This window comes from Centrocercus urophasianus, unplaced genomic scaffold, assembly GCF_019232065.1.
Source record: "Centrocercus urophasianus isolate 14NV4802_14NV808 unplaced genomic scaffold, USGS_Curo_1.0 seq_10, whole genome shotgun sequence".
Classification (NCBI taxonomy): domain Eukaryota; kingdom Metazoa; phylum Chordata; class Aves; order Galliformes; family Phasianidae; genus Centrocercus; species Centrocercus urophasianus.
The window spans coordinates 43289451-43310435 of NW_024884142.1; the positions used below are offsets into that span (position 1 = coordinate 43289451).

Genomic DNA, 20985 nt, shown 5'->3' on the forward strand with positions numbered 1-20985 from the left:
GTATGGTGGAAGAGTGCCCTACTTTTCAGCTTATTAGGAACACTGGAATGGGTTGTTGGCATTACAGAGGAGCATAGTTGGAAGATCTCATGTTTTCTAGTGTGCTGACCCATGACCCATTTTGATACGCTGGTACTATACCCTCTCACCCAGGCTGAGGGAGCACAGCACTCAGCTACTTGGGGCTGTGCAGGAGGGGGCCCAGTCTTCCAGGCCTCATCCTGCAACTGTTCTTCTTTTGATCTGCCCCCAGTGTCATGAGAAGTGGCCTCCTGCATCCATGTACAGCATTCTTCCCTTCACTTTTGCTTTTTCAGAAAAGGAAGAACATCAGGGTGTTTATCTCTTATGGAGAGCAGTATAAATGTAGAAGATTGAGTCTTCAACTGTAAACAATCATAAATACATTTTAAATGGTGCATACTGCTAGCTTTTAAAATCTAGGAGATGTCTTCTTTCATCAGAGAAATGAAAACTTGTTTCACTGACATAGGGAGCTTCATTCTCTGTGTTTTGGGCTGCTTCAGGTTTTCTATAGTACATGTACTTGAGCCCTTCTGCCCTTGAGTGTTTTTTGCCCAGTTACATTTCAGTCTCTGTGCCTAATGCTGTTCCCATCCGTCTGCCTGTGCAGCTGCCTCCCAATCCACACGCATTCACTGTGTGACTGCATTCCTGTAGCCCTTGGAGGAAAGCAGGAGCAGCCTTTGTCACAGGTAGTGCAGGGTTCCCCTCAGTAGGATTCATGTTCCTGATGAGTGATGAGACCATGAAGTAAAAACCCACAGTTTTGTCACATTTAGAAAAGGAACAAAGGGAGAGATTGTTGAAACTTGCTTTATACGTTGTTAAAGCTTGGTTTAAACATTTAATGGTGGATATTTTACATTGCTGCCACTTAAAAAAAAAAAAGATGGCTTTTTTTCTGTGTTCTATATGTAACATGTGAAACCATCATTACTGACAAAGTATTTTGCTGTTCTAAGAGGAACAGTGTTAACGCCAAAGTAAATATGGGTAAGAGAAGTGGTGGTTGGGAAGTGCCTGCAGCACTGTGGGAGAGGAAAGACCACGGAAATGCCGAATGAGGGGCCTGCAGCCCTGCCAGCCCTGCCTTTGCCAACACCGGAAAGCAGAGCCAAGCAGAAAGCACTCGCAGTGGGGGACCCTGAGGGGCAGCTGGGGATTCTTGACAGCTATTCTGATTTGCTAACCAAACTGACACTGAGCCATTCACAGGAGGCTGTTCCTTAGCAGATCTTTAACCACGAAGCAACAGGGACTCAGCAGCAACAGGGACAGCTTACAGTACGCCTCAGCACTTTCCTTAATAAAAATAGTACACTTTTAATACTGAAGCTGTATTCCTCGACTTTCTTAGATGTATGTTAAGCAATCAGAAGCAATTTAACGTGTATACTAAAAGAAACCTTCCTTCCGTAAAGATTCTGTGGACATGTTTTAAACTCCTGTATGACTCCCGAGCGCTGCCTGCACACAGGGACGAGGCCTTCCCTAGGGCTGCAGGCATTGTGGGCATGCAGCACCTCGGCCATCAAGGTGTTTCGCTTGACCAGAGCCATCAGGGTGAGGCCAGGCCGTGCTCCTGGAGCAGTGCTTGCTGGCAACGCGGCCAGGCCGGACGCCCCTTTTGGGAATAAAGGAGGCAGCCCTGGACGTCACACCGATTCCCCGGCACCGAGCAGGCAGCTCGGGTTCAGGCGCCGCTCGCACCGGGGCGGAGCGCGGCGGCGGCGGCTTCCGGCGGCCCCGGCCAGGTTGCGAAAGGTTAAGGCTTGCCCGAGCTGTCCCGGGCTTATCCCTTTCCTCCTCTAGGGCTCTCCCGGTACCGCCGAAATGGAGCCGCCGGGGGGACGCGCCGCCCGCCTGGCCCTCGGCCTGGTGCTGCTCTGCTCTGCGCTGCGAGCTGCCGCGGCGGCGCCGGCCGGCCAGGGGCCCCGCTCCGCTGTGGGTGAGTGCGCCTGGAGGGCAGCGGCCGAAGCGGGCGGCGGGAGGGTTACGGGTGAGGGGTGGCCCTGTCCCTGCTGACGGTGCCCGTCAGGGAGCTCGGCTGCCGCCTGTAGGAGCCGGGCACGCCCGCACCTCCTGCCCTGTCCGAAGTCGGGAGTCGTTTTGTGCCTCCCTTCGTGGCTTTACCAAATATAGCTAGCTGCGCTTCTATATCCAACTAGCTGCAATATCGAGTCAGTTTTAAATATGTAATTACGGTGCCGTTCAGGTTACGGAAGGGTTAAATGGGGCCTTTACGTAGCTCTCAGGGTACCTGGCACTCCAGGCAGCGGCGGGTAGGTGAGGTGAGCCCTGCCCTGCCGACGGTGTGTGCGCTGCAAACACTGGCTGTGCGTCTGTGCTGTCACCCGGCAAACACGCCTTGATCGGCCTGACTCCAGCACGGTGACAGACACAGGTGAGTGCTTTGGCACTGGCTCCGCGGGACTTTCAGTTCCTGTGGCCCACAGACACCACAAACCAATGCGGAGCCACGTTCACGTGCTTCTGTGTCTCTCGTGGTGTTGTGGATCTCAGAGGTTACTGCTGAGCTTTGCTTCCTGAAACAAAACTCCACAGGGTCAGCTCGTGTGCTGCCTGCTCTGTCACTGACTGAGAATGTGGCCCTGGGAAAATCAATTGGTGGCAGTCCCAGTTTCACAGCAGGTAACCCAGATACGCGTTCTTTTTCCAAATGCTTTGAAACTGACAGAAAGAAAATATTCATATATTTTACTGAATGTAAAAACTGGCAGTTTCACACAAGCATAGTTCATCATGTTTTTTTTTCCTTCACATGTGGTGCTAAGCACCACTAAGCACCATTCTCAGCAGTGGCTGAGAGTGTGTCAGCCTGAACAGTACTGAGTAGGTAAGGCTTTCTGATAAGGAGCCCAGTCAGTCTGTTGGCAGCTAGGGAGTGCTTAGAAATCCTTGCACTCATGCTGTATTTTCTGCTATTATTTTCTAGATTGTTATACTTTATAGTAACTTCAAGCCAGGCAAGATCTAGGAAAATAAGTAAGATTACAACTACCTCACTTTTTAGTTGGTGTAATTCATAAGTCCCTCTATCACCTCTTCTGCTCTCTACCACTTCCTCAACTATCGAGCTTCCAGATTGTTATAAGTGAAGAGCTTCATGTACCAGCCCATAACAACCTCCAATTTTTATTTTTTTTTTTCTGCTGAATTGCTTAAACCCGTGCTTCTGTTACCATTTTTTTCTAAGCAGATTGTATAAAGGACTCACACCAGGAATGCACCTCTCAAACACATTAACCAGACAGGAAAATTAGCAATTTGTTTTAAAATAGTTCTCCAAAACTTCAAAGAGAAATGGCAGTAGAAAAACTGGAGCAAACTGAGTTACCCATGTGTATCCTGTTCATGTCTGCAAGTTGTAATCATAAAGCCACAAAATCACTACTTTTTTTTTAAAGAAAAAGACTTGCATTTTTCAGAAATCAATGTCAGCAATTCCTGGTGATATTTAGATTCAGCTAATAAGTACTTTTTTTTTTTTTTTTTTTTTTTTTCCTCCAGGCTATATAAGGAATGGTATTCTTGAAAACCTGTTGGAAATAATGCATTTTCTTTAACTTTTGTTTTCTGAAAACAGGGCAGTTCTGGCATATATCTGATCTGCACTTAGATCCAACTTACCACATCACTCCTGATCACACCAAAGTTTGTTCTTCTTCCAAAAAAGGAGCCAATGCCTCTAACCCAGGCCGTTTTGGAGACTTTTTATGTGATTCTCCTTATGAACTTATTTTGTCAGCGTTTACATTCATGAAGGATTCAAAACAGCAGGCTTCATTCATGATTTGGACAGGGTAAGTTTTCAAGTCACTCTACGGAGCAATACTTCACAAATTTGTATTTGCACCAACACATCTCATTTTAGTATCTAAAAAATACTACTTCCTAGAGTCTGTTTTCTTGTCTGATTGGCTAGTAAGTGAATGATTGATTGAGCATTATAAGGCCTCAGGAACAGATCTTAATCTCTGTAATCAGTTGAAGATACTGTTCATTGGGACATTTACAACATGACTGTTAGTGCAAATTAATAGAAGTGGTGAAGGGAGGGTGGGAAATGACAAAAAACTGAAGTGTAAAGAAAGATAAGAGAAATAAGTGACTGGAATGAATTGTCATGGAAGGCACTGGATTTTCTAAGTCTTAAGGGCATTAAATGTGAAGTGGGTTCTTTTTTTTTAGAAGATGCCCTTTGTTGGATTCTGTGAGAGGTAACTAGAATCAACAGTATTACAGCTTACAACTTCTAATCTTAAATTCTTTGTTCATAAAATTTTCTCTTTTTTCAGAGATAGCCCTCCTCATGTTCCAGTGGAAGAACTCTCCACAAAGTTGGTCATTAATATCATTGGCAATATGAGTTCTACAATTCACAGTTTCTTTCCAGATCTTCAGGTTTTTCCAGCCTTGGGAAATCATGATTACTGGCCACAGGTAGAGCAAATGAGAAACTTGTTTATGTACCATACTGAACTTGTTCTTCAGAGGCCAAGTTTAAAAAAAAAACAAACATTACAGTAGTGGAATACGTGTAACTATTATTCTGGAAATAGATCCTGCAGATCTCCAATTAGCATTTAAAATTATCCAGAATTCCAATCAAGAATACAGAGTCACGTCTATGTGTTAAATTACCCAAACAAATGCTTGTGTCAGGTAAAATCTGTATGTTGCCTGAGGTGATGCAAATTTGGTTCTAATCATTCTTCATGGCTTAGAACAACCAGGTCTTACCAATGTATTTCATTTACACTCTCATTTTTCCTTGCTGTGTAAGTCAGGCAAGTGTGTATCACAACCATCTGACAGAGATACACCCTCAGTGCATACGGCAGCATGTGGTAGGATTCAAGGCATACTGGAATGCCTACTAGAAATCTATCTATGTACATCACTGACTTAATTTTTTTAATCAGAGACTGTTGGAAGAATTTTTGAAGTGTACAAATGTATTTTGTAAATAGTTTTGACACTATTATTAAAATACCATTTTTTTTCTTTCCTCATTCAACTGTTAGAAATATTCCCATTGACAATTTACTGGATATGTGGGCCACTGCAGCTGAGAACAGTGCTTCTTTGCTTTCAGTGTTGTATGGATATTGTTCTTGGCACAGCTCAAAAATAAACAGTTGCTTCGTTTGTCCTAGTGCAAGTTGATCTGGCAGTGCTCAGGACTGAGAAACAAATTCAGTCATTGGATCTGAGAGGATTGGAAGGGACGTTTAGCAGGTCAACTAAAATAATTTATAAAGACGTTTATTCCAGCCTTCTGTGCTATTCATTAGGCCTGTAATGGAATACTTGCTACAGTAAATGATTTTGGTATACTAGTATCATTGTCTGGAGTTAGTGGTTCCCAAAACTGGGAGTAATAGAAATGCTTGGAGAAGGGAATGGGTTGTATGAGAAGGAAAATCAGAGCTAATCATGTAGTGTAGCTTGGAGCTGTGGGTGCCTGGGTGAAGACAGGACTTCAGTCTTTTGCGTTCCGATGCTTGTAGTATAGCTTGACCTTGTCATTTGCAGTAACAGGAGATCAGGTTGGTTCACCAGAGACTATTGGTAGAACATTTTACCACCTTAAATGAGGTTTAAATTCAATTGAATTGGTTGTATTTATTTGTCTGCTTATTTATTTATTTATTACTGTGTTTGCAGAGAGGAGTTGTCCTTCAGCATTCTCCTTTGGTATAGGGGGAAAAAGCTGTGTACAGTAACCTTCAGACAAAGAATGAAGTAAATCCATGTGGCAGACAAGCCTAGTGACTTTTATGACAGATGAGAGCTTGTTTATGAAATTGAGTTTGAAGGTGGAAGAAATACTGTCAGCAGGGGCAACTGGACGCCAAATAGCATTTTGAAACAGGCTGCTCATTGGGAAAACTGTTGTATTTTCTCTGTGCTAAAACACACGAGTATTTCTGTGTTGCTTTGTTTGAAATGTCACACTTTTCTAATGTGCAGAACTGGCATTCTGTTCTATCGCTGTTGGAGAAAGACTGTGGGCTTAGAAATTCCCCCACTATGAGGTTGTTGGATTTTTTTATTTTTTTTTATTTTTATTTTTTTTGCTTTTAAAGATGTTTCTGCTTTTCTTGTGGATATGCTTGGCAAAGACTGGAAGCCATGTGGAGCAAACCACATGCCATAGGCTGTTTCAGGGTCTGTGAAGGCTGTTTGCTTATTGTGCACCAGAGAACTTTATTGCTTTCTTTTATGTACTGACCTATCATAACAATTTCATGATCTTGGATGATTTTTCTTGCAGAACCTATTAAAAGTACTGGTCAAGTTAATCAGGCACTGGAATACCTTTCAAGTTGTGTATTGTGACCTTCATTTTTCTGCATAGGCTCACTTTGTTTCACATTCTTGTCCCTGCTTAAAAAGTGCCCTAACTGCTGCTTGATCTGAGTGTTCACAGAAGGCTGGATTGCCTTTTAGAGCCTGAGACCAAACCAATTTCAGGCCATAATGTGGCCTGTTATCTAAAATCAGACTTTGCTGTGTCTGTTAGTGACTTAACTCTGGCTGAACTGATGTGGCACAAAGCTTTCTTAGTAACTAATATCTGTGCACTGCAGGCAACAAATGTCTGAACAGACTCCTGATTGCACCACTTCTAAGCTGAGACTTATTGCCTAAGCCTCTAATAAAGTATGTTTAGTTTCAAAGATCTTAGGTCAAATTTTAAGCTTAAGAAAACATGTACTGTAAGAGTGTTCCTATTTTTTGACCCTGGATTTTTTTTCTTCTAGCACTAAGCATCCAAACAGCTATCTTAGGAAAGACAAGGATAAGCTGGAATCATCCTGTTAGGCTCAGATGTGAGCATGGCAGTAGTGTAGGCTGGAGTAATTGGGCATTACTTGGCTTAGACTGAAAAGTGTTGCAGTCCTTGTTAGAGCAGGTGGGAGAAAAGACTAAAAACCTTATATTTTGAATGCTTTGTCATCAGAACTATATGAAGTCGAAGATATATTGGCAAATTTAATCAAAATATTTCTTAGCCCCTTAGTGGAATTTTGGGGAGCTGCTGTGAACCCCAAGTTGCATGAAAGAATCATCATCTATATAATAAACTTGAGTTCAAGGTTGTCCTCCAGGAGACTGTATTTTCAAAAGGCAAATGAACTGTAAATCTTCTGTTTATAGTTTTGCAGAATGTATGGTTTTCCACTCCACACTATGGTGTGCTCCTAAGGCTTGAAATATTTCTGGTGTTAGTTTATCAGTGCGTTAACATTCAAGAAATGTAAACCATGCTGTCAGTTCTGAATAAGTTCATATGTTTGTTCTTGATCAGCATTACTGGATGGAGAGAGGTTCTTTTTTTTTTTTTTCTTAAGTTCATCCTGGTGATGACTGGTTACATTTGTGTTTTCAGAAAAGTCAGGTGGGATGTTGGTTTAGTTTTTATACATGTGGCTGAATGACAGCACTTAGGAAGGTTATACTGTCTCACAGGATCAGCTTCCTGTAACCACCAGTGAAGTTTACAATGCTGTAGCAGATTTCTGGAAGCCTTGGCTAACTGATGAAGCCATCAGCACCTTCAGAAAAGGTAAAGAACATCAGTAATATACTGTAAGGCTAAGGCTTAGAGAACTAATAATCCTACAGATTTGCCCCCTTTGCTCAGGTAAGTCACACAGGTTCTATCAGTTCAATGAACTGATAGTGCTTCTTCTGGAAGAAGCTATTTATCTTTTTGTATGTCATTGTTTATCTTCAGGATACGTTTGTTCTCCTCTGGTGCAATAATTACTACTGCTTTTTGTAACAAGTGCAGTTTTATTGGCTTTGCACAAGTACTGGTAAGGCTACCTTCAGGGTTTCATAATAAAAATAGCTTTCTAGATGCACAAGAAGAGTTAACTTTCGCTTTACAGAAATTGATTAAATGCTGTCTCTGTTTTGATACTACATGTATTTCAGAGTAAGTATGTAACTGTGTATTTCCTAAATTCATAACAGCACATAATCTTTCTTACATTGTTAATTCCATTGTGTTTGTATTCAGCTTCCTAAACTGGGAAACTATTTATATCCTTATTATGATTTTTATTTAGCAAAGGACTAGAAGATTCAACTCAATTTCCAACCCAGAAATTATGGATTTGGAATTTTAATTTCTGTTTTTGTGACCTCTGGATAAGAATGGAATTAAGTATTCTAATAGTAAGGTAAAACTCAGCAAAGCAGATCTTATAGTGTTACAGCTGTATTGTCATTGCTTCTCTGGAGTCTGGTGAACTATGAAATTGCACTCATTGATGTTCTGTATGCCACGGAGGATTTTAGGAACTTGGACTCATAGAAAAATAAGATGTTTACTCGTAATTATTTTCCAGTCTAAAGTTAACAGACTTTCAAAGTACAAGGCTACTAAACTCAAACAGTTCTTCGAAGAGGAATGAGGAACCTGTGTGCTTGCAGTATTTTAGGGAATGTGTACTTTTAGCAGCTACTGCATCTCTGTCTATGGAAGAAATATGAACTGGATAAAGGCATACGAAAGCTCAAACACAAAGCAGTTAAGGAAAAAAAAAATCATGAAATATTCAGTATCAACTTTTCCTACTAAAATGTTGGTGAAAACAGATTCTTAAGATGTTCTGGTGGTGGGACATGGCTTGGCTAAGTGTGACATGTTCAATGTTACTAGAATGAAGAATGCTAGATTCTTTTTCAGTGACTTGAAACCTTTGTTTTTTTGAGATGATGTTGATCTTATTTTCACAGGTGGCTTTTACACACAACTGTTTGAATCAAATGTGAGCTCTGAACCACTCAGGATAATCAGTTTGAACACAAATTTGTATTACAGCCCAAACCATGTGACTGTGAATATCACAGACCCAGCCAACCAGTTGGCCTGGCTGGAAGGAATACTAGAAGCCTCTTCACAAAAGAAGGAAAAGGTAGGGGCCATGAACAGAACCCACTGGCGTGGTTTGTTTAAACTTTGACAATTGAAAAAAAAAAAAAAAAGAGAGAGAGACAGTGAAAATATAAACAATATTCATGTTACCAAAGAGATTGCAAATGCTGAAGTTGCATGTGAATGTAGTAATAGTTCTTCCTTGAATATTCATATTGTGTACATACTACAGTAATCAATAAATTAATTGAATACCCTTTCTGAAATTATGCAGAATATTAAAATTCCTTTTCTTACCTACCTATGTACAATACTGTAGGAACCGGAATGAAAATGTTTTCACTTTTGCTTCTGAATTATTTTGTTCATAGCCTTTAATTTTAAAATGTGCACTCTTGGTCTGAGACAAAAATTAGTATATTTTACATTTTTATGTAATTATGAATATAAAGAAAAAAGATTTTATTAACCACAAAACTTAGTCAAGCTGTAGCTATTGCTGCAGTCAGAGTGTTAATAATTAACTGCCTTATAAGTTCTTAAAATGAGGTTATAAAACGTTGGCTCATTTTAATTGACTGATGTGGGGATTGGATTGTTAGCTGAGCAAGAAAAGTGTTTAATTTGAAACCTGTTTATAGAGCTTGTTTTCTTTTTACTGACAAGGAAAATAGTAACTTTTTAAAATGTTGTAATACAAAAGAGAGAGTAGGAATCCATTTTCAGTCCAAGACAGGGATTTTAACTAGCTCTTATATTCTGCTGAATGTCAAAGCATGCAGTCTCTATAAAATTCTAACAAAACATTTTCTTATTATCCTCTTGAAATGTCAAGTCATAACTCTTGCTGTAATAACTTATTAATTATGTCAAATGAATGTTTTTCTTTGCACTGTAGTCATGCATAGACTTATCAGAACTTTTCAAAGATACACTGAATTCATGAAGAAAATAGTACTTTTCTCATTACAAGTTTAAACTTAGAGTTTGTATTTTGTCTAGCAAAACTGTTGTCATTTCCAGCTTTCAGAATGCCATGTCAGAGATAACAACGATTAACACGGTTTTATAATAATGCTAAGTTACAGTTAAAAATGTGAGTTTTGAAGGAAGATGCTAATTGTGCTTTCTCCATCTAATTCCTTAGGTGTATGTAATAGGACATGTACCAATAGGATACTTGCCGTTTGCAAGAAATACCACAGCTATCAGAGAATATTACAATGAGAGACTGGTAAAAATATTTCGCAAATACAGTAGTGTTATTGCTGGCCAATTTTTTGGACACACACATGGAGATAGTATCATGGTCCTCCTGGATGAAGAAGGTAGTGATGTTTGTTGAATCCTTTGTCTTATTCTTTTTGATTAAAAGCAAATTAATATTTTCTTGCATAGTGTTATCAGTCAGACTCTACTAGAAATGGAAATTGGGAAATTCTGCTGTTTTTCTGCAAGAATTCAAGTCTCGCACACTTCCAATTTTTTTTCTTTTTTTTTTTCTTTCTGAAATCAGAAAAGACTCTGTAAGCTTCCTATTTTTTTTTTTTTTAATGAATGCTTACGCCTAGACAAGAATTTCTAGTCTTAGCTCTCTACTTTCTCAGTGACAGGGGCAAATTGTACTAGCTAGTTGCTATTGTGTAATGTGTCAAAGAGAATGTTCTCAGGCCAACTAGACATGCTCTGTGTTCTTATGTTTCCTGCATCATTACTGTGCCTCTCTGCTGAGTTCCCTGCTGCTTTGAAGTTAATTAAGATAAGGGTAAGCAGGAGGCAGGGGAAAAAAAGTCGCTGCTTGTTGCATCTCTTAGATCAGCTAATTTCCCTTCATGAAAAGCACCCAGGTTTGAAAATGTTGTTTATTGCTTTGAAATCCCTTAGTTTTTTAGTCATAGATATGTATGTACTCTTACATCTTTAGCTGAATCTCTCTAACAATTAGCTAGTGAAATGGATATTTGTATATATACCACAGTGAGTGGTCCACTGCTTTGGTTTATGTAAAATACTCAAATGTTAAGCTGCTCTTCATCTTTCTGCTTTATGTGAACTCCTAAAAGTAGTGCCTGAAATAATGACTGGGATCATAGAATCATTAATGTTGGAAAAGACCTCTAAGATCATTAGTCCGACCATCCATATACAGTGATAGGTTTACTCAAAGAGATCTAGACAGCTGCCAAGATATGTCATATTCGAGTTTACCTTTTTGCATGCAGTTATCATGAATTAATGCCAAGTAAAAAGGAATCCAATCAAAGTGAAAGAAATGGCCTGTGATATGTTTAAATGGTTTTTCAAGGCAGACATATACCCACATATTTTTGGACCTTGTCCTATTTGTGCATAAAATCAACACCTGTACTGCAGATTTCACTCAAGAAATACAGAACTTATAAAAATTTTCATATGCAAGTAGCAAATTATTTTAATAATTCTGCATTTTTTGACAGAATTCAAACAGTGAACTTTAATGTAGCTAAATGCAGCTCATGTTTATTTGTACTGTTTTAGGCTCTCTTATTGATGTCATTTTCTTTTAGAAAATTTTAGAAAATTTCAGAGAATTCAAAGTTCATGTCATACTGATTGATGTAGCCAATATCAATGTGCTGAGATACAGAGTTCAGTTCTATCTCTTCTAGAAGCATCTACTGATTTCCTAGCTTTTAAAGCTTATGGCCTTGTGATTTCACTGCTGTGGTGTCAGAGAAGGGAGTAGTTAAGGTTGTGGGTTTTGGTTTTTTTTTGTTTTTTTGTTTTTAGGTTTTTTTTTTTTAGTTTTTTTTTTTGCTGTTATTGTTTTTTGTTTTTTTCCACAGGGAACCTCAAAATATCCTTGATGCATATTCTATTTATTGAAACCTTTGCACATCCTCATGTTTCAGTTGCTCTGAAGTGTTCATATCCTAGGTTCTGGGCTGGTCTAGATGTGTGAAGATATCAGTTTGTGATATCTTAATGTTTCTAATAATATTATAACTACATGAAGAAAAAGTACAAAAAGCAACATATAAAGTACAACATGAAGATTCAAAGTTCAGAATATTTCTTCAGTAGAAATGTGCAAAATAAAGAGACCTTAGTTGTAGGGAAGACCACTTAGCACTTAGGTAGTTGAATTGGTGGGAAGCCTCTAATATAGATAAATTTCACTGATATGCAGTGGAATGTGGGCTGTGGTAATTTAGTAATTTACCCTTTTTTTTTTTCTTTTTTTTTGGTTACCGAGTGGACGTGTAGAAGGAGTTCACAGTGATGCAGCTAATCCAGGGTTTAAAATAAATAAATAAATAAAATTGTGATGTACTTAAGTCAGAGCTATAGTTCTTGCTGTAGTGGTTTTCCCCAGAAACATTATTTAAAAAATAAATGACTGAAGGGTAACTGTTTCCTCATCTTTCCTTTTCCTACAGGGAAGCCAGTAAATTCCTTGTTTGTGGCACCTGCTGTAACCCCAGTGAAGAATGTATGGCAAATGGAGTCCAATAACCCAGGTGTCAGATTGTATCAATATGATCTCCTTAATTATAGCTTGCTGGTAAGTAAGGGTTTTAAAACATGTTTAAGGCTTTTGAAATACTTAAGTACATTGTCATTACAAATTACAGCAGGATGTCAGCCTTTGTAGTATTATGGTAATCGGTGGAACTTAGGTGCTTACCATTGTTTTTCTTCCTGGGAAAAGAAAATGAAATCAGACAATTTCATCAGTCTGTCTCTATCTGCAAGACTACTCAGTACTTCCTGTTCTCTATGAATATCTTACAATATGGAAGCAAAAATGATTACAAATTTCTGAGCAGAACCCTCAAATTTCAAGGAACAGGAGAGCTCTGCAATACTGAAAAAAGCTCGCCTAAATCCAGGGCTCCTTTACATGCCAGTCTTTGCTGGTATGTTAATGCTGAGCTCTGGGAGGCAATCCATGAAATGCTTCTAAGGGTTGTAGAACTGCAGATGAAGAAAATCACACTTTTAGCCATGTGATGCCTTTTATGTAGCTTTCTAAATGATGTTTCTACTTTTAATAGGAAATTGTAAGGAAACTTAGACAAATTAGGATACTTCTATAGTCTTATTTGATTTTTTTTTTGGAGAGAAATTGAATCCTATAAAGCTGTTTTGGCTCTAACTAACTTAGATGTTCTCTGGGTAATTCAGGGTAAAATCTTGCCCTTGCTGAGTACAGTAACAATGCATCCTGGAGCTTGGTTGAAACTAGGGATTTCCTCTGGAGATCTATGCTAATATGAACTGCTCCTTTCTTGCACAGATTTCATTCCTGTATCTTCATCATTTCTTTTTCCCTGAATTCTTCCTGGGCCATTATTTTTTCCCTCTCATTTTGCTGTTCAAGCAGAACCCATAGAGAAAAAAAAAAAAAAAAGGTTCTGTGTTTCACCTTGTTACCTCAGTCCCAAACCAGACACAACCAAAGTGGCATTTTCTTTACAGTTTGGACAGGAAAGATTTCTAACAGTGCCACTGTTTCCTTTTGTCTTCCTTTTTTCTTCTCCCCATCCCCCCACCATTACCACACTGCATGTTCCAGTTTTGGGTGTAAGCCCAGCTCTTGGGGTGGGACGTGACCTTCTATTCAGTTGTAAATAATGAGGAGTGACAGCTTCCTAATCAATATATCACTCTGGGGACTTAATGAAGCAGGGAAGAAAGCAATACAGCCGTGCCTTTTTTTTTTTTCTTTTTTCTTTTTTTAACTGTAGGATCTTTGGCAGTTTTACATGGACCTCAGAGATGCCAACAAGAAAAATGAATCAAACTGGAAATTAGAATACATCTTGACTAAAGCTTACGGCATTGAAGACTTGAAGCCAGAAAGTTTATATGAAATGGCCAAGCAGTTGTCTGTGCCACATAGCACGTTGTTTGAGCAGTATTACAATAACTTCATTGTAAGTTATAACAAAACCATTGTCTGTGAAGAGGGGTGCAAGATCTGCCAAATATGTGCAATCCAATATCTGGATTATTCCTCATACACAGATTGTATCAATCGGGAAGAAGCGTGGAGATGAAATCTCCAATGCAATTTACGCTAAAGTTAACCAGAGCCTTTGATTTAATGAACCCTCTCATCCTCTCACTCAAGCTCTGACGCACTGGTGTGGAACCTGTGGGACTTCTCCGAATTTCAGGGGAGTAATAAATCTCCCTAGATCTTCCTTCTTGTAATCATGTTTTTCTTCCATATCCAAATGAAAGTTTATTGGCTGTGTAACAGTGGGCAGATATTTGGCTGTTTTTTCAAGTGTCTTGTGCCTCCTGTAAGAGGCATTAGAAAATGTGGGAATGGAAGTTAGTTCTTTGGAAATCCAAGCCTGTTATTAGGGTTTATACACATAGGCAATGCCATTTCAGGCATGAGATTTATATATGGACAGATTTCAGTCATCTGCAGATATTTTCAAAGCATAATTTTCAAAACCTGTGTTTGCTGAGGCTGGAGTGGAGTTACCTTGTTGATATGATGCCAGTATTAGGCATCTTCCTGCCCCTGTGCCAAGTTTGCTTTTCTCTCTTAAAGAGCCGTGAGGCATGTTCTAATGTCAGCATCGATGTCACTTGATGGATCACAAAACTGCAAACTGAAAATGCTTAGTGTAATTTTAGAGTAAGTGTCCAGCACCAAGTGCCTCTTTCATATAATAGGGCTGTGTGTATTAGTACTGCTCTCAAGCAGTCAACTGCTATAAGATTTTGCAGTACACTGTGAATTTAAATTGATAAATAATAATCATTAGACAAAGCATATACATATTGTGTCCAGTACATGTAAACACATGTCATATTTTTTGGGTTTCTCAGGTTTATTTTTTCAAAGAGCACTCTAATTCTTAATGTGAAGCTTATCATATGTATCAATTTACTGTGATTATGTGTGCAAGATGATAATATTAAAAAGACAGTTTTTCTATAGTATGTAATCAAGAACAGCGAGTTAACAGGAATTTTCTGCAGACTGTGTGAGGAAGTACAGAAAAAATTCAGTGGTAGAAAGTGATTATTCTCTCTATGTTTCTTGGTTGAGTTTCTCATGGCTGCGTTCATTAAAAAATGCTTCTATTACCAGTGTCATTTCTCCAAGGGCAAGCAAAGTTATGGGTGGATAGCATGCAGGCAATAATAGGACAGCTGAGGTTGCTCCAGTTTGTCGGGTGGGTTTTGTTCAACTCAGTTTTGTGCTTTGGACAACTGTCTCTTTCACTGTTCTAAGTTTTCTGCTTTGTTTTCATTTTTTCCTGACTTCTGTTTAAACTTAATACTACCAAAAAAACCCCACAAAAAACAAAAAAAAACCAACCAACTACAAGGCATCCTGGAAACGTGCAATAAAAATTACCTAGCTACATTCTTTGTCTGTTGCTGAATCTTAGGGAAAGACTTGAACTATGTAGCAGATTATTAGCTACGGAGCTCTTGAATGCTGTTAATGATCTGTTTGGATTTTTGCTTCCTAGATTTTTTTTTTTTTTTTTTTATCTTTTTTTTTTTTTTTTTTTATATTTTTGAAAATAACCAAAAAAATATTTTAAAATGTCTAAATACCAAATTATGCTTGAGATTTTTTTTTTTTTAAAAGACATACAATCTGAATTTATCTGAACTTTAGCTGAAGCTTTAATTGGAGCCAATAGTTGGTATGGCACCAGCCAAGGAAGTTGTTTCAACCAGAGGAACTCTTTGAGGGATCCCTCAAAGAGTTGCATTTAGCCGAGGTATGTCCATCAAGATGCATCCTGTTAGGCAGGCTGGCATTCTCTGCTTCTACTATATGTAACTACTTGTGCAAAGTGCAAACTGAACTGGCCAAGAAGGATCCAGGAATAGTTTGACTGCATCAGCTTGTAAATAGGAAATAAAATACAAAGAACTAAGAGCTGCTAAGAATTTTACACTGAAAAAATCCTAAGGTAGATCACATAAACTTAAAAGTCACCTATATCTAAGACAAAATAGAAGGTGATATTTTTTCATTTCAGATTCATGCTGTATTTCTCTATGAATCTAAAAATATTTTAGAAGTAAGTTATGTTTTCCTGACAGCAGATTTCTTTTTTTTTTTTTTTTTTTTTTTTTTTTTTTGTGGAATCATAACAATTAAACATCAAAAAGGAATGACATGATAAAACTTCTGATTCCCACAGACAACATTCCACATTTCAAATGATATTTTGTGGACCCATCTTCAATGAAAGGCTCGGAGGAATATTTTTAAGGCTGCGTATGACAGAAAGACAAATTACACCACCTAGTGGAGTAGAAAACTTTGCATATATCTATACAGTTTGAGATGTATTGAAAGGGAGAGTTATTTCTCAAATATTCTAGGATTTACCTGCTAATTATCTCTTTTGCAGCAATACTGCCACGTTGCTCGTTTCTTCCTGGGTATTAAATGATTTCAGGCTCCTAGAGTCCGTACCACTTAAGGGGAGCCTGAACCCTGAGGTAAGTGCAGGTCTCAGCCGATAAACTGAGAATAACTGAAGTCTACAGGAGGGATCTTCAGAGGCCAGCTCAGCTAGCCAGGAGTAAAGCAAGTGATGGAAACGAAAGATTTCTTTCCAATTAGTTTTTATGCTTTACTTCTCTCCTGGAATTAAGTACCTGAGCTTATGTCTACCTTAGAAGGTACCGCCACCTAATAGGAGCACTTCCTTTAACAAGAGAGTTGGTTCTGAGAAACTGATTCAACTGCAGCAGATCCCGTTTGCAGTTGCAGGACACTAGATGTACCCTTGAAGTGCACCCACTGTCTGCACTGCATCTGAAAGACCACTCTCCATGAGCACTTTACAGTCTGAATGAAAACACAGTAAGTGGGAATGATCATTAAACTCAGATGAGAGGTGTGCTTCTGATTCAAGCTAAAAGTAAGGTACGCCCTGAGGCCACTATTAATTGTTTTAGATTGGGGAACTGACTGCTGTCTCATCATTTCTATTTTTCCACTTGTCAGCTTGAAGAGATGACTGGAGGAGATGGGCAGTGTGTGTTAGCGGAACAATGGTGTTGAGCTTGAGTTGCCTGAAGACAGAAATAGGTAATGAGGTACTCCTAGTTTCCTGTGATGCATTTTCTGTGTGGGCAATTGATGAACACACAGAATCTTTAAGGATGAATATCTAGTTTATCAGTCATGTAAGTTCTCTTTGTTGAAGCAGACATTTCAAGAGGGTGAGCTGTCACATTTGTCTAAGAATAAAACCACTGGGAAATCCCTGATGCACAATGAAGAGGAACTGTGCCAATGTTCATGAAGAATGGGACTGTAAATGTCTAGAAAAGACTAGCTGCTTTTCTTCTTTACTTCCCAAAAACTGGAGGGAGACTTTTTTTTTTTATCTGCTTAGTGCTACATCTTTCAGGAAAAAAAAAAAAAAGAATCGCTGTAATTTCACTTGTCATCTGTCAGCTCCAGCTTTCTTGTTCTGATGGAGGAAAATCCTACCTGGGAATTCTGCCCAGTTTTGTTAGTCACTGGTGACATGAATGTTGTTTTCATATTGATGTGAACTATCATAGCTATAGAAATTCGAAGAAAACACATGGACAAAAAATTAACCAAAAATGTTAACCATCACACATTTAATTAGTTTTTGATAACTGTGGAGGTGGCAAAGGCAGTTTGCTAAATGAACATTTCCAATGTTACTGGATGACTTACATCAGATCCTGTGAACGAGCAGTTTGTGTTTCTCAGAGCTGCCCCTGCAGGTGTAAGAGGAGTCACCAACAGGACAGAAGGTGCAGAAGATCTCTGACTGAAATCACAATGAGGGAGCTGCTTAAAAGCAAGGATACTGAAAGTAAAACCAGTGGAAATATGGCAAGTTGCAGTTCAATGCACTCAGTGAAGCAGTGGGAGGAGCACTGATGATGTTAAACACGTGCTTATAAATGTAGACAAATTACAGATTTTCACATGCAACTTACATTGCATTCAATGGTAGATCTATATTTAAAGAGCACCTGAAAAAAATCCTTTAATTGTCTTTATTTTAATCTAGTGATCTGAATCTAGCTGTTAAATGTGTGACAGATAATTGCTGAAATATTCCTTCGTCGTGTCTTCTAATGCACAGACAGTAAAAGAAAATTAGCACACTGTTCTCATACCCCCTAAAACTCTGAGTTAGATTTTAAAGCAACCACTCAGACATCAGGAATATTTAAGCTCAAAAAATTTCTGTGGAGCTGGATTTTTTCCTGTCCTGAAAATCATCCTGAGACTTCAATATGTTGCACTGGAATAAAACCAAGACCTTGCTGAGGTTTTAGGCAGGGAGATATGCAAAGTGGAATTTTGCACCTGAGCCTGATACCTTGTCTTTGGCAGTTGCTCTGCATCTGTCATGGTGCTGAGTGTGCTTTCTCCTCCTACCCTGGAACATACCTTTCAAATTAAAATTTGCTTTAGAGCCATTGCATTAATATGAAATACCTGGAACTTGAGCAAGGCCTTTGACGTGGTTCCCCACCACATCCTTATCTCCAAATGGGAGGGATATGGATTTGATGGGTGGACCACTCGATGCATAAGAAACTGGTTGAAAGGCCGCAGTCTGAGGGTGGTCATCAATGGCTCTATGTCCAGATGGAGGCTGGTAATGATCAGTGTCCCCCAGGGGTCTGTCTTGGGACCGGTGCTCTTTAACATCTTTATCAGTGACATCGATGATGGAATCGAGTGCACCGTCAGCAAGTTTGCTGACGGCACAAAGCTGAATGGTGCGGTCAACATGGTGGAAGGAAAGGATGCCAATCAGAGGGACCTCGACAGGCTGTAAAGGTGGGCCCGGGTGAACCTGATGAGGTTCAACACAGCAAAGTGCAGAGTTTTGCATTTGGGACGGAGGAATCCCAGGCATCCATACAGAGTGGAAGGAGTGGTCCTTGAGAGCAGCCCTGCGGAGAAGGACCTGGGGGTCTTGATAGATAAAAAGCTTAACATGAGCCAGCAGTGTGCCCTTGCGGCTCGGAAGGCAAATGTTATCCTGGGCTCCATCAGAAGAGGGGTGGCCAGCAGGGACAGGGAGGTGATTGTCCCCCTCTACTCTGCTCTTGTGAGGTCCCATCTGGAGAACTGTGTCCAAGTATGGAGCCCCCAGTACAAGAAAGATAGGGAGCTGTTGGAGAGGGTCCAGAGGAGAGCCACAAAGATGATCAGGGGACTGGAGCACCTCCCCTATGAAGACAGGCTGAGGGAGCTGGGCTTGTTCAGCCTAGATAAAAGAAGGCTGCATGGTGACCTCATTGCAGCCTTTCAATACCTAAAAGGCGCCTACAAACAGGAGGGGAATCAACTCTTTGAAAGGGTTGATAACTGCAGCTCAAGGGGAAACAGTTTTAAGTTGAGGGAGGGGAGATTTAGTTTGGATGTCAGGGAGAAATTCTTTACAGGGAGAGTGGTGAGGTGCTGGAACAGGCTGCCTGGAGAGGTTGTGGATGCCCCATCCCTGGAGGTGTTCAAGGCCAGGTTGGATGGGGCCCTGGGCAGCCTGGTCTAGTATTAAATGGGGAGGTTGGTGGCCCTGCCAGGGGCAGGGGGGTTGGAGATTCATGATCCTTGATGTCCCTTCCAACCCTGGCCATTCTGTGATTCTGTGATTCAGTGAAAAAATCTGATAGTGACACAACACTTTCAGCTGGGAAGTGTGTGAAGCAATTTTCAAGAACTTCTTCCACTTGATAAACAGTTGAACATCTTGCTTGTCCAACAAAACACACCAATATTTGCATTCAAGTAGTTCTTTCATCCTATGTAATTTATGATTTCTGATGGTTCTTGTGGGCTGGATGATCGTCTGATAAAAACTGACTTCAGACTACTGAGGTTAATTATGAATTAATTAATAAAATATTGAATAGCCTTAATTGAGATTTGGGAATAGGTTTTCAAGAAATAATCAAAATATTTGTGGGACATAATGCAGTCCTACCTCAATTAGCAGATTTGGGTAACAGTAGTAATTATTAGCCATAGTGCTTATTCTGGAATAATTCTTCTTGTAGACTGGATGTATGAGGTAACAGAGCTCTCCTGCTGTGTTATGCAGGTGAAATCTTCCAAGTTACCTGGGATGTTTGCATTGATTTGTGTTGTGTCAATACAATAGCATCTGACTTAAACATACAAACCCAAATTAAAAGAGTTGGAAGTTGGGCCTCCTGGGTCTGGATATTCTGACTTGGTGGTTGTTGGCTGTAGATGCAGAACACTTAAGCAGTGCTTCTGGGGAGGAGAGGTGATCTGCATCTTTCAGATTTTTATGTTTCCAAGGCTGCTAAATGATGGCAGTTTCTGTAGGTTCTTGTGTAGGCAATGGAACTAGCAACTTCTCCAGTCTAGCAGGATCTTTCTTCTTGTGGGTGTGATAAGAAAAGACTGTAGTGGTGTCACTCAAAATATATGCAGAAAAGTTCTTCTTCCAGATGGGGATGGAACCTTAAAACTTCTGCGTACTGCTGTGGCTTCTTACACCTTATAAAGTGGGAAGCACCTGTTTTTAGACATTCTGAAAAGCCTTTCCTGGCCAACTGCTCATTCCTAATTTGTTGGATGTTTGAGGCAGAACTTGTCCCTTGTATTGGAATATTTTACACCTACAGAAACTGCCATCTGCCACAAAACATTTCAAAACTAGTTGAAACAGGAGACTTTGGTAAAGTATCCCACTAAAAGATTCTGATGTTGTTGCAGCTGATTGCAATGAACCGTGCATTTTACTTAGCCTTAATTGAGTCACTGCAAAAAACATTTAACTTAGCCTCACAGGAGGGGATATTTCATGTTGTTTTTACATCAACCTAGATGAAACCTTCCAACATTTCTAACAGACTTTGTTGATAGCTAACAAGACATGCTTCAAGCCGTCTGTTCTTAAGTCTCCTCTTTTTTTCTTTTTTCTTTTTTTTTAATCTAATTGAAAGTATTTATACAGAACTTGAAATTCTGGACAGGCACAGGATTTTACTCAGAATAATTGCTGGTGTACAATAGAGGGCTTTTCTAC

General features: G+C 39.5%; 1 protein-coding gene across 2 annotated transcripts; it reads left to right on the forward strand.

The window, feature by feature from the left end:
- Window positions 1–1801: 1801 nt before the first annotated feature.
- SMPDL3A (sphingomyelin phosphodiesterase acid like 3A) lies at window positions 1802–15317 on the forward strand. Of its 2 annotated transcripts, none has more exons than XM_042823336.1 (8): window positions 1802–1972; window positions 3632–3848; window positions 4344–4488; window positions 7525–7621; window positions 8803–8981; window positions 10089–10269; window positions 12361–12485; window positions 13672–15317. In XM_042823336.1, the coding sequence occupies exons 1-8, from the start codon at window positions 1858–1860 to the stop codon at window positions 13981–13983; spliced, it is 1371 nt and encodes a 456-aa protein (XP_042679270.1). In that variant the 5' UTR covers window positions 1802–1857; the 3' UTR covers window positions 13984–15317. The 2 variants fall into 2 exon arrangements, with proteins under 2 accessions (XP_042679270.1, XP_042679280.1); XM_042823346.1 differs by lacking the exon at window positions 1802–1972 and adding an exon at window positions 2658–2676.
- Window positions 15318–20985: the final 5668 nt, after the last annotated feature.

Coding starts and splice junctions, on each gene's coding strand:
- SMPDL3A (XM_042823336.1), top strand. CDS start 1,858: ATGGAGCCGCCGGGGGGACGCGCCGCCCGCCTGGCCCTCGGCCTGGTG. Junction 7,622..8,802: donor CATCAGCACCTTCAGAAAAG/GTAAAGAACATC, acceptor TTATTTTCACAG/GTGGCTTTTACACACAACTG. Junction 10,270..12,360: donor GGTCCTCCTGGATGAAGAAG/GTAGTGATGTTT, acceptor CTTTTCCTACAG/GGAAGCCAGTAAATTCCTTG.